The sequence below is a fragment of the Perna viridis genome, chromosome 1, assembly GCF_037379345.1.
Source record: "Perna viridis isolate PV_CMFRI_1.1 ecotype Kerala chromosome 1, ASM3737934v1, whole genome shotgun sequence".
NCBI lineage: Eukaryota > Metazoa > Mollusca > Bivalvia > Mytilida > Mytilidae > Perna > Perna viridis.
In genome coordinates this window covers 1,137,808-1,151,584 of record NC_142445.1, presented here as the reverse complement: position 1 = coordinate 1,151,584, position 13,777 = coordinate 1,137,808, and the positions used below count along the sequence as shown (strand labels likewise).

The window sequence follows — 13,777 nt, the reverse complement described above, 5'->3', positions numbered from 1 at the left end:
ACTTTTGTTGATCTCTACTTATTATATTGTCAACAAAATAAGGGCTATTCCAGAAAAAATATCGTTAGTGGGCAGGACTCAGTTTTGATTAATTAATGGGGGGAGGGGTAAAAATAGAATTTGTCTAACAAGATAAATGTATTGCATTTTAATTTTAATGTGTTGGTGGTACCCCTAAATATCATGAGCGTTCTGCCCCCAGGACACACTTTTTTTATAGGTTTAAGTTTAGATTTTTGAAATGTCAATTAAAATATTGGATTGCCTCTCATCCTTAATGTGTCACATTTAAGCAAGTTTTGATTGTGTGATTTTTGTTTTCATTCTTTTTTTTGCTTTATTCTTTATTAATGTATCTTTTCAGTTAGAACATTACAAAAGTGTAGTATTCTATGGACCAGATTCCACAGGGAAGACATACCTAGCCAGACGTTTGGCAAACTATATATCAGTTAGTATACTAAAAATTGTTTGGGTCATTTTAGGAGAAGTAGGAGAGCTGTACTGAGTTGTTATGAGAGATAGTTATACTATTGTCAGTCCTTCCTTCACCCATTCATACCTTCCATAATTAAATTTATGCTGCAGATTTTTATGTTACTTGGTACATACTTAGACTTTGGAAAATTTAGGTTAGTTACAGTAAGTTTAGTGTAAAACAAGGGTATGACCTTACTTAAATGTCGATGAAAATGGGAAAAGATAATAATTATCACATAAATTGAACATATTTTATGTGACCTAATTTAACACTTGGTGTTATTTGAGTGAGAGTAAGACATTTTAATATTTTCCTGAATTTTGTGTTATTTTTATTTTTTTTTCATTTTCAGAGAAATGAACAAGTGAAAGGAAAAGTAACTGAAATACACCATGTATCACTGCATGAAAACTTTCTTTATAGTGATCTAGTCAAACTTCTAAAAGCAACAGGTAATCACTGAAATATACACTACTGAAAACTACAGGTAATCACTGAAATATACACTACTGACAACTACAGGTAATCACTGAAATATACTCTACTGACAACTACAGGTAATCACAGAAATATACACTACTTAAAACTGCCAGTAATCACTGAAATATACACTACTGACAACTACAGGTAATCACTGAAACATACACTACTGACAACTACAGGTAATCACAGAAATATATACTACTTAAAACTACCAGTAATCACTGAAATATACACTACTGAAAACTACAGGTTGTCAAAGAAATATTCACTATTAAAAGCTATGGGTAATCACTGAAGTATACACTACTAATTGCTACAGGTAATCACTGAAATATACACTACTGAAAACTACAGGTAATCACTTAAATGTTCATTAGTAAACTACAGATTATCACTGAAATATACACTACTAAAAGCTATGGCTAATAACTGAAATATACACTACTAAAAGCTACAAGTAATCACTGAAATATACATTACTAAAAACTACAGGTTATCACAGAAATATACACAACTCAGAACTACAGGTTATCTCAGAAATATTCACTACTGAAATCTTCTGGTAATCACTGAAATATGTACTACTAAAAGATACAGGTAATCACTAAAATATACACTACTAAAAACTTCAAGTAATCACTGAAATAAACACTACAAAAAACTACAAGTAATCACTGTTTCCATGACTGGTATGGTACTGGGTATTTCCAATATGACCAAGACCTTCTCAATCTGTTGTTCTTCTTCCAAGTGAGCTTAGCCATCACTTGGCGTCTGTCGTTGTCGTGGACAAATTTTCGAAAATCTTCTCCTCTGACACTACTATACCAAAAGGATTTTAACTTAACATGATTGAGTTTTGTGCACAAAATGACAGTTGGGATTTATGATCCCTGAATAAACATGGCCGCTCTTACTAAAAATTGAACATAGGGGTCTGTAGGCATTTTTTTGCAAATTACTCAAAAACCATTGCCTTTAGCAAAATTCTGGCAGAGGTAATTTTCTTTGATGTAGGAGTTATGGCCCCTGAAACAGTTGTGTTTTTTGTCATTTTTTCCATGTGCAACTTCGAAAACCTTCTCTAAAACCTATGGGTATCTCACACAAAAATACTTTTGGGAATTTTAATCTGTGAAAAAACATGGCCACCATTACTAAAAATAGAACATAAGGGTCAGAAGCCAGTTTTTGCAAATAACTTTAAAAAAAAATTTTAACAAAAATTTTGCAGGGGTAATATAGTTTTGCATTTTGAGGCCGACTAATGCCGAAATTTTAAAAACAATTCGTGTACTGATGTAGGAGTTATGGCTCCTGAAACAATTCTTATATTTTCTTCCACATGTACAGCTTTGAAAATCTTTTCTAAAACCATTTAAGATCATTTAGTGAAAATAAGCATATTGGTTCTTCAGTGTATTGTGCTTGAAATGAATCCTATATAATGACTTGTGATTTTTAATTCATGAATAGATTTGGCTGCCTATACTAAAACAGAGAATAATTCAAAACCTGTTGCCTTTAGCAAAATTCTGGTTCAGGTCATAAAAATGCTATGAAAAGCATTTCCTGCACTTGACAATTCCGTTGATTTTAACTTAGCCTGTCTCATTCCTCAAGTTTTTCATATAAGCAATTGGTTAACCAGGTGAGCGATTCAGGCTTTCTTGAGCCTCTAGTTTTGTGTCTTTTATGTTTGTTCTTTTTGTGTTGTATGATTTATTTTTTGTCTTTGTTCTACCTTTTCATCTTCCTTCATCCCCTCATTTATTCACTATTCCCATGGTTAAGAATACCCCAAACTGCTCTATGAGTTTAATGAAATTTTATAGGAAGGTAAGGCATCGTATGAAGATATGCATAAATGAAACTAATTCATGTCAAGTTACTGCAAGGAAGGAATATACAATTTGTTGAGTCCTTTATAATATTTAAATGGTATGGTAGAGTTTTAATTAGCATTAGGGGAACTGTATTTTTTTTTTTTTTTTGTATCTTAAAAATATTGTCAGATTTAGAATTTTTTTCATGTCATAAAAATATTCTTGGAAAATTTCTCATACTCAGCTGTGGAAAATATAAGCGATAGCAAAGATTTTACACCTTAAACTGATCACACAAAGATTCAGTCAGGATAGCCGAACTTGATATATGATGTTTTTAAGTGCTGGAATCTTTAATTATTAAAAAAACCACATGAAATGGACAGTGTTGGCACATAGTTTACAGTCTATTGAAAATGAATTGACAGTTTGTTTGTCATAAAAGTGTCATAGGTTGCAAAAAAGGGGGTTCAAAGTTACAATAACATGATAGGAGAAAAGTGAGTTCATTCCCTTTGAGGATGAAATTGTGATGCATTTCATACAGTTTTTATCTTGATTTACTGTCATTTAAAAAGACATGAATACTATATCTGCATTTCGGATAACATTTTGACTAAGATTTCATGGAGAGACTTGTGTTTTTAGCTCACCTGGCCAAAGGCCATGTGAACTATTGCCATCACTTGGCATCCATCGTTTGTCGTCTGTTTTTCGTTAACAATTTTTCAAAAATCTTCTGTTCTGAAACTACAGAGAGGAATTTTATGAAACTTTGCACAGATGTTCCTTAGGGTATCTTGCACAAAAGTTGTGTTTAGATTTTTGATTCGTCAAAAAACATGGCCGCCATTACTAAAAATAGAACATAAGGGTCAGACTGTAGATTTTCGATTATATATCTCCAAAACCATTAGGTTTAGCCAAATTCTGACTTCGGGTAAAAGTGTTCAGCATGATGAGATTTATCTGTGATCAAATTTTCATTTTTATCTGTTAAGCCATGTATTGATCCTTATGATGTCCTACCAAAGTCTTCTTGGGTCCAAATTATTCGTAAACTTCTTGTTAAATTTATTGCCATTGAAAGACAAAATTTGAGCAGGTGAGCGATTCAGGCTCTTGGGAGCCTTTTGTTATTTTCCCACCATGATTCACCCACTACCTGATTCTTAAAGAGAACAGTAACAGCTACAAGTAAATTATATTTTATTATAGGTTGTTTAGTGAAAGATGACAATGAAGAAGCTGATACCAGATCACCAATCTTGATACTGGACAATCTTGATATGGTCAATATTTCTGAGTTATTTGGTCCCTTACTGAATGCTGTAGAACATCGTGGACAGTTCCATTCATTTTCACTTCATGGTAAGGAGTTATAATATAGTGAAATCTTTGTAATAGTTTATCATTTAAGGTTAAGAGTGAAATTGAATGTCCAGCATAGGTGAGAATGTAGTTAACAACTAACACTTGCCAAAATTTCTAGATAAATTTAGTCTTTAATATGGGGATGTATTACTATTGGATATGAAACACATGCCAACCTAATTATCAGTGTAAAATTGTACCTATAAATTGACCATTGACACTTTCTGTGATCTGATGATATTGAACAGATGAATTGGTGTCACTTTAGGTTCAGCAGAAGAGAATGATATGTATTTCTTTGTGGACAACCTTTATGTCATAGGAACAATGAACAGAGCCAGGTATGAAGCAATGATATGGATATTTAAATGTCAGTCTGTCTGTTATACAAGTTACATACTTTGAAACCCAACTGTGCAAAATTCTTGATACTGTAAATTTAAACCCCCCCCCCAAAAAAAAAGTGTACCTTAACAGTTATCTTATAAATCCGTGTGTCCATGTTTTATATGCATACATACAGTGCCAGCCTGACTCCACTATTCTTTAAAAAAGTAAGGTGTGAGAATTCTTAAGCTTGATTGTAATGATTGTACCTTGATAGGTTCTGTAAAGCAGTGATTGTAATGATTGTAATGATTGTATCTTGATAGGTTCAGCAGTCATTTTATGTTTAAATAATTGGCCTTAGACTCTGAATGGTATTCCACCTTCTGTTATTTTTTTCTGTTTGTCTTTTTTTTCTCAGATGATTCAATAGTGTTTTCAAATTGAAATTCTGGTTAGTTGATGCAGTAATAATACTTCACTTTCATTTTGTAGCTGTAAATAAGCTATCACATTACTTACATAATTTTGTTTTGGTTGTTTGTAATCTGAATGAAATGCTTTAGATTTTGTTTGACAGATCAATAGGACTAGACTTGAGTATTCAGCAGAGATTTCGTTGGGTTCACCTTCGTATTGATATAGAACCTGTCAGAAACTTACTAGCCCGACACCTTCTCAGACGATTTATCCATGTTAACAAAGGCCAGTTACCCCCATCAGACAGCACAATCTTTCATGCTGTAGAATGGGTGGTGTGTGTATGGCAGAGACTAAATGATGGACTTGGCAAACTTGGATTACCAGATGTAGTTTTTGGTCCATACCAGTTTTTGTCCTGTCCACTTGAGTCTAATGATCCAGCTGATATTTTAAGGTATGCTATTTGTTTGCTATCGTGACATACTGATATATTAGCATAGCCTTGACTGTTTTGTTAGTTATTTGTATGGAAAGAAATTAAGTGTACTGATATAAAAAACATGTCATAATCCTTTAATGCTTGTTAGATATATTGAGCTTCTTGGTAAAGATTGACCAGCTGTGTGAGATGACGTGTTGAAACTAAAGGCTAATTTTTTTTTAAGTTGGATGGCCACAATGTGGAACAACGTGATCTCTCCTGTAGTAAGAGAGGCTGTTATAAGAAACAGTGGGAAGGAAGCTTCAGATATTGGGCAACAGAAAGTAGTTAGTACAGCACTCTATGTCCTCATGCAGAGAGCCATGGTTCCAGGATGTCCTCTCTCTGGACAAGGTGGGTTTGTCTATGTAGATTTGGAATGTTAATACAGCACTCTGTCCTCATGTAGAGAGCTATGGTTCTAGGATATCTCGTCTCTGGACAAGGTTGATGTACCTGTGTAGAGTTGTGTTAAAATGAATATGTGGGATTGAATAGAATGGTTATGTTCTTCACCATTATTGAATTTTGCCAAAACAAACATTTTTTTTAAAGACAGTAACTTGCATGTAAATGTATGGATATCTATAAAGTAGTTCTGCAAGTTTGATTCTAAAGGTTTATGACAATTTCAGAATAAAGAATCAAAACTAGCCTACAAATCCAGCATTTTCTGGTTTCCAGACAATTGTTTGAGTGTATGTTTATTGATCTATGAAATTGTATCATGAGGAGCCAGAAAAAAAAAGTTTTCTTGAACTTAATGTGAAAGTACTATAGTTTGTGGGGTACCAATTTCCGTGGTTTTCATGGATGAGGCAGACCACAAAATTTGGTTCCCAATGGAAAGCAGATTCCCATTGATGTGTGTACTGAAAACCTCAAAACCACGAATTCAAGAATCTGTGAACTTGTGTATTTTCCCTAATCCATGAAAATTGGTATCCACAAACTAAAGTACTTCCAGAGTAGTTTGAATTGTAGATTTCTGGACCAAGTTTATATGATTTTAATTTTGAAATATGTAGATATGTGGTTTCTTTGATAAACTGACCCCCCCCCCCAAATTGACACATATGCATTGATATCGTAAATCCTAAACCATAGCTATTGTTGATTGTCAGGAGAAAGATTGGTACATTGTGTACTTTAACTAGAACAAGGACCATGATACATGGAGACTGTTTAATAATTATTACCTGTGCAAATTGTATAAACTTTAGAAGTTAACTGTTCTTATTAAGATATAAGGCTGAAACTAAAGTAAATTTGTGATTTAATTATTACTTCAATCAGGTAAAATTTTATCTTATTTTTCAGAGAAGGAAAAGTTCATGAAGAGCTTATCAGGAACAAATGAATTAGATATCACCATAAAGCAGAAATCTACAGGACTCAATCGATGCTCCAGGGAAAATAGCCCAGTCAGAAATCAATGGTAATTACATGTTTATTAATATTATAATAAAATGAATGGTAATAACAAAATTACCAAACTCATAATCATATATCGGGCAAAGAGAGATATATAGTTCATGACAAAATCAAGGATAAAGTGGAAAAGCACTTTTGCTGTTTGTTTCCAAAAAGGGAAAGTTTAAAGAATGTTTAAAAGCTTTTGTAAAAGAGAGGAGTCACTTGATTAAAATTGGGTGTAAAGACACTTTATGGCAATAGAAAAGTAGAGAAATATTGGTACCACCAGTTTAAATCTGTTGCTGATGTAATTAGCGTTCTTTGTAATAAAATTCTCTGGCAAGTGTTTGCTTTGATGTCTTTATATTATAGGAGTTCTATAGGGAGTGATACAAAACCTGATGTAATGATGACATCAACAAGCTTTAAACGAAGGAGTCTTTCCGATATGTCCTTGAAGAATACCTATGATCAAGATGAGCCCCGTACAGAATCTCAACAAGCCAAAGTACCAAAATTAGAAATAAGGTCACCTGCTTTTTTCTCTAGGAACTCCCCTCTAAGAGCTTCTATGCCTACTCCAAATTATTTTGATTTTGATAACAGTTCATCACCAATTATTCGATCTTATAGTGTTTCTAATCGACCAAACTCCTCTCGAACATCCCCGGTGGTGCAACAAGCGTCTCGGAGGACAAGATCATCAGAAAACCTGACATCAGTGGGAAATTCCTCCATGAAATATAACAATAATAATAACACAACTAAGTTAAAGTCTCCATTTTCATTTTCACTTGCCACACCCACAAGTTCTTTGACCTCTTTTAAATTCTTGGAAGCCAAGTCTAAAACTACACCTATTGCTCATGCCAAAAGAGTTGCACGAAGAAGTCTGGATTCAGCAGAGCGTACATTTAGTGGATTACCTAGCCGTATCGGACAAAGACAATCCTTTACACAGGATAACTACTATGGGACAAACTGCTGATAGTAAATAATGCCAAACTATTTATGTGTGTTCATTAGGTTCTTGTATAATCACAGAGCTGTGCTCAGATTCAGCTGTTGACTTAAAGATGACACTTCATTAATTTTTATAATGAAATTTTAGTAGCAAAGAAAAATATGCATATTTTAACTTTGTATCAGAAGTAAGGGTAGAAAAAAGGGGTAAGGAAACAGTCTATAAAGCTTAAGTGTTTATCTTTATGTGCTTGATATTAATAATAAATGTACACTAGGGACAAAAATAAGACATTTATTGAAATAGCTTGGTTAAATTTACTAAACAAAGCATGTCATGAAAGAGTGTTTATATTTGGTACCATTTCATTTTCATAACTTAGTTCCTCTTTGCAAATACTACTCCCTTGAAAAAAAATTACCAATTTAGTGGAGTTAATTAATTTAGGCAAATACTACATATGAATTTAAACACATTTTTTACTTGTAAATAGAAATGTTACACTAGTAAGTACATTTAAAGATTTTTTTTCATTTCTTTTTTGCTACTCTTAAAGTGTGTACAAAAATGTCTTTTCTGCAATTTTATGGTGCTTTAATTCTTTAAAAAGCAAGAAATGTAATGTGAACTGTGATCTCAATATGATTAGTTAGCTGTCTACCTCTTTCATTCATTGATTTTTTTCTCTTTAACCTTGCTGATTATGTATAATGGTTATAAGGTTGTATAAGGTCAATTATGGTTGTTTATATAGTTTTGATTTTTATTTTCTTTCCTTCAGAAACTTACATCCTGACACCATTTTACATATAATGAGTCTTGTTTTGTACATGATCATTACAAGTTCAAGCATTCAATGACAGTCATGTATTAGGTGTACATTTAATTGAAAGAGGAAGCAGTATAACATTGCTATGTCTATTGAATGCTTCCTCCACTTAAGAGTCTAAAATGAGAGTATTAAACATTTTTAAGAAGAGCTTTCTTCCACAATAATAAAACATAGATAAAATCTGACCATGTTTTATGAAGTGGATTTCATTGACAGGTCCTGTTAAACAGGAAGTTAGTGTTTAGTAGTCACTCTAGACTAAGTCAATATGTCAAAAAATACTATGACATGAAAACTTATTATTTTCCTGGTTTAGTCAGTCCATCAAAATATCCCATCACTAGAATAAAGGGGGGTAAGCCCATCAGTAGAATTTGGTCAGATTAGCCCTCTGGGAATAAAGAGAGGTCATTTTTACCAAACCCAGAAAAACCACAAAAAATGGTACCACAAGAATAATGATCATTTCACAGTAAGTATATTCTGATGATGCAGTTGACTTTCACAGTAAGTATATTCAGGTGATGCAGTTGACTTTCACAGTAAGTATATTTTCATGATGCAGTTATATCACTAATAAATACGTTTTAATGCTTTATTTGAGTAAAGTTCTACATACTGTCAATGAATGAATAAGCAGGGCATTTGTTAGAACCTTGAAGTCTTAAGTTCTGCTCCATACTACACACATTTTGTACAGGGCTGTATGACATACAAGTAGAAGTCCAGACAACACCCAGTATAATTGCATGTACTTAGCATGTGATGTCAGTAATTACACATAGTTATTCTATTTCTCATTTAATTATGGTTGTTATAATTTTATTTGATGATTAGTTTCATATTATCATACATTAAACTTTGATACTTCATATTAAATAATCAATGTTGTATAATTTACGTATGTTTGTATTCTCAGTGCCAAATGTACAGTAGAAAAGCATTTGTGATATGTTACATCACTGTTCAGAGATATATAACAGTCAATGGCTGCCATTGGGGGAGGGGCATTCTATGGTAAAAGTATAGGATTAAACAAGTACCATGAAGTAGTCTTACTTGCCTTATAAATTCTCAAATGTCTTAAATCTTAAGTAGCACTCCAGGTAAGAATCATGCATAGAGTGATACATGGTTAGAAAGCATACATATTTTTATTTTTGGTATTTTGTTTAGAATGTTACAGTTCACAGATATTAACATCTGGCTTTTCGTATAACCCTTGTTCTTAGGAGATAAAAATGTATATAGAATGTACTGTAGAATTCAAAATTAAAGGAGATAACTCTGTAAGTAACACTAAAATTCAATAGAAACTGTTGGGTTTTCAATGTAAATTATCTCCTAAGATCAGACAGATTGGAATGAATAATTATATATTTCCTCATATAGACCTATGAAGCAAGTTAATAACAAAATAAAAATGTGTGGCCTTTTTTGGAGTGTATCATATATTACAGAATCTGCATGATTCTTACCAAGACTACTACTCAAGTTTGCATTTGTTTACTTTTATGTATATTGTATTTTAATTGAGTAAATATTATAATGTTTTGACTGTCAATAAAACCAGCAATATAGATCTGTTTAAGGCAGCTTTGATATTTTATTTTGTTGTACAGCACTTTATCATTTGTCATTATTTTTGTTTTGTTAAGGAGCACTCGAATCATTTGTCATTATTTTGAAGTATTTTACAGAAGAAAATGTGTAATTTTACTGTAATGTATATGTGATAATCACTTTGGTTGTGTGTTTTATGTTCAGTATACAGTTAACTTATATGTCATGTTTCATATGTAAAAATGTTTAGTAATTCTATTCTTAAAAGACAAGAAAATCAGGATTTTTTTTAATTTTTAGTACAACCCTTTAAGGTAAATCATACCTATTTTATAGAGCTTTTTTTTTCAGTCATCTTCCAATTTTATATAGAAACATGTTTTTTTTTCAATATTTTATATGGTTTATAAGCTCTATCCTCAAATATTATTTAAAAAGAATTTTTAACATAAAACTAGAAATATTATAACCATTCTCAGGGGAGATAATTGACAGGAATCTAAAAAAAAAACATTTAAATAGCAAGAAAAGAAGGTAGGTGGCCCCTAGTTTGCATTTCAATATATGAAATAATGTCAGATCAGTAATTTTTTTTATTATTTTTATATGACTGCAGAAAACTGTGGTTGTAATCTTGTGTTATGTTATGACTGCAGAAAACTGTGGTTGTAATTTTGTGTTACGTTATGACTGCAGAAAACTGTGGTTGTAATTTTGTGTTACGTTATGACTGCAGAAAACTGTGGTTGTAATTTTGCGTTGCGTTATGACTGCAGAAAACTGTGGTTGTAATTTTGCATTACGTTATGACTGCAGAAAACTGTGGTTGTAATTTTGCGTTATGTTATGACTGCTGAAAACTGGTTGTAATTTTGTGTTACGTTATGACTGCAGAAAACTGTGGTTGTAATTTTGCGTTATGTTTTGTTGTTGTCGTCGTTGTATATTTGTTTTTCTTTCCTTGTGATAACTTAAGTTGTAGACAACTGATTGTCATGAATTTTTTTGTTAGTGGAAGCCTGCTATTGAAATGGGTTCACTGGTCCCTACCATTCTGCAAAAAGGGACCAAAAGGGGTAAAATAGGTGTTTATTTAAAATTGGTGTTTAAGGTACCAGTATGTTTCTCATAAATTTTGACAATTCTTTTTTAATTTGTTACTGATGAAATTCTGTTTTGCATGATTCTTAAATGGAGTGATACTTACATACTGGTAGCATTTAACATTTTCAGTTGATAGGGAGCAAAAGTTAGGCCACAACCTAAAGATCAAGTTTTAATTTCTGGTCTGATTTTGAACTTTATATTTTAAGCATTTGGGCAGAATCCATACCTGGTTTGTTTTTTTTTTTTAATCTTTATTGAAATATTTCTTAAACTGTTTTTGAGTAAGAAGTGGTCCAAAGGGGCCGAAGCATAAATTTTTTGTATATTTTTGATCTGATTTGTAAATTGTTCCTCTTTACAAGGGCTTTAAGAAGTATGCTAACAATTCACTCTTTCATTAACTGTTATTTAAGATTATTGGGTACAAGCACCCTGAAAGCAGTACTTATTACTGGTACTTAAATTGAATTTCAAAATATTGTACAATATTGTATCCAAACCAGTTGTGTCCATAATGAATTAAGTCCATTTGTTTAAGTGTGTCAAAAACTTTTATTGTGTCCCAAGCAGATAGAGTTCAACTGGCTGCTGTCATATCAAGCAAATATCTTCTTCTCTGAAACTACTGAATGGATTTGGATGAAACTTAAAATGGTTGTTCCTTAAAGAGTATCCTGCACAAAATTACCATTTGGATTTTTGATCTGTTAAAAAACAAGGCTGTCATGACTAAAAATAAAACATTGGGGTCAGACAGCAGATTCTTGCATATATCTCCAAAACAGTTAGATTTAACCAAATTTTGACAGGGTAAAAGTATTCAGCATGATGACGTCTATCTGTGGTCAAATTTGGCGAAAATCTGTTGACCCATGTTGGAGTTATTGCCCTTTTTTGACATTTTTTGCTGTTTTTGATGTTATTACTTTAAAAAATCTTCTCCTCAGAAACTACTGTACTGAATTCAACGAAAGTTGGCATTTTTGTTTTATAGGGTATCTTTAACAAAACAATCGTTTGGATTTTTGATCTGTTAAATAACATGGCTGCCATTACTGAAAATAGAACAATGGGGTTAGACAGCAGTTTTTTGCATATATCTCCAAAATGGTTAGGTTTACCCAATTTTGACATAGGTAAAAGTATTCAGCATGATGAGATCTATCTGTGGTCAAATTATGGTGAAAATTTGTCAACCCATGTTGGAGTTATTGCCCTTTTTGGATGTTTTTTTGCTGTTTTTGATGTTATTACTTGAAAATCTTCTCCTCAGTAACTACCAAACGGAATTCAATGAAAGTTGGCATTTCTGTTTTATAGGCTATCCCTAACAAAATGACTGTTTAGATTTTTTATTGGTTAAAAAACATGGCGGCCATTTCCAAAATAGAACATTGGGGTCAAACAACAGATTTTGCATATATCTCCAAATCCATTAGGTTAAGCCAATATCTGAGATGATCCTTATTATTAGATTTACAAGTCTCCAATGAATCAAATGGAGTCAAAATTGTCTCACAACTCCTTGTTAGAGTTATTGCCCTCGAAAGGGAAAAATTTGACCAGGTGAGCGATTCAGGCTCCTTGGAGCCTCTTGTTTTAATTACAAATTCTATAGAACATTCTTGATAAACTGTGAAATTACTCAAAGTGAGACTGTGTAAAACCATGGGAGGAAGGTTTATAGAATGAATGTTTATGGATGATTGATTTTAAAGTCTTATTTTTGTCTGTAATATATATCTTGTAACATTGAATTATGTTCAAGATTTAAGATTTACCATTATACAAGTAAACCAAGTGAAATAATGTTGCTTCATTTATTGTTGTGGCTACAAGCTTGGCAAGTTTGTAGTTTATTTAAGAAAGGAATCTTTAATTGCTTCATTTTGTTTCTGTTATCAGTTTTACTGCTTTGTAAACATTTACTTATTTGTTTGGTCTTGATCTGATTATTGAAGATTTTGGTTGTTTTTTGGTAGTTATTGATGTAACTCTCTACAAGCTGGATTTTAGTATGTGTAACTTTTAATATAAGTACCAGATGCCTTTGTTTTTTTAGATCTGATGTGTTGATACTTATGTTTTTATTCCTATGAAATATATATATTATTATTATTATTAAATGCAGATTTTAATTCTGAAAGAAAAATTCTTTATGATTGTATTTTACATTTGTAATCTAATCTATTCCATTTTTATTGCTTGGTGTTGTGGGTAAAAAAAAAATTTGATTTGTCAGAGGAAATAGGCAAAGGAAGCCTCTGTAGAAATTTTTTTTAGGTACTTCTTGCTTTACCAATTAGTTCTACTAGAAATTAATCACACATGTTTAAAGATGTCTCCTTCAGGCCATGACTTTAAAAAAATTGGGGGCTGCACCTCTGTTTGTTAGAATTACCAATTCACTCCTTAGATATGTTTTTTCAGTCACACTTTATATTGTGAAATAATGGCAAGATAGAAAGGAAAAATTGTAACATAAGATAAATATACCTGG

General features: G+C 32.0%; 1 protein-coding gene across 2 annotated transcripts in view; it reads left to right on the top strand.

Annotated features, from left to right (window-relative positions):
• LOC148626781 (cortactin-binding protein 2-like) overlaps positions 1 to 10,809 on the top strand; it is a 45,711-nt gene extending 34,902 nt beyond the window's left edge. For both annotated transcript variants that reach the window (XM_088589668.1, XM_088589588.1), the window contains exons 15-22: positions 365 to 451; positions 834 to 933; positions 4,009 to 4,161; positions 4,433 to 4,505; positions 5,072 to 5,368; positions 5,580 to 5,749; positions 6,716 to 6,833; positions 7,184 to 10,809. In XM_088589668.1, coding sequence (XP_088445794.1) covers positions 365 to 451; positions 834 to 933; positions 4,009 to 4,161; positions 4,433 to 4,505; positions 5,072 to 5,368; positions 5,580 to 5,749; positions 6,716 to 6,833; positions 7,184 to 7,799 — 1,614 coding nt within the window. In that variant the 3' untranslated portion in view covers positions 7,800 to 10,809. The remainder of the gene's footprint in view (positions 1 to 364; positions 452 to 833; positions 934 to 4,008; positions 4,162 to 4,432; positions 4,506 to 5,071; positions 5,369 to 5,579; positions 5,750 to 6,715; positions 6,834 to 7,183) is intronic.
• Positions 10,810 to 13,777: the final 2,968 nt, after the last annotated feature.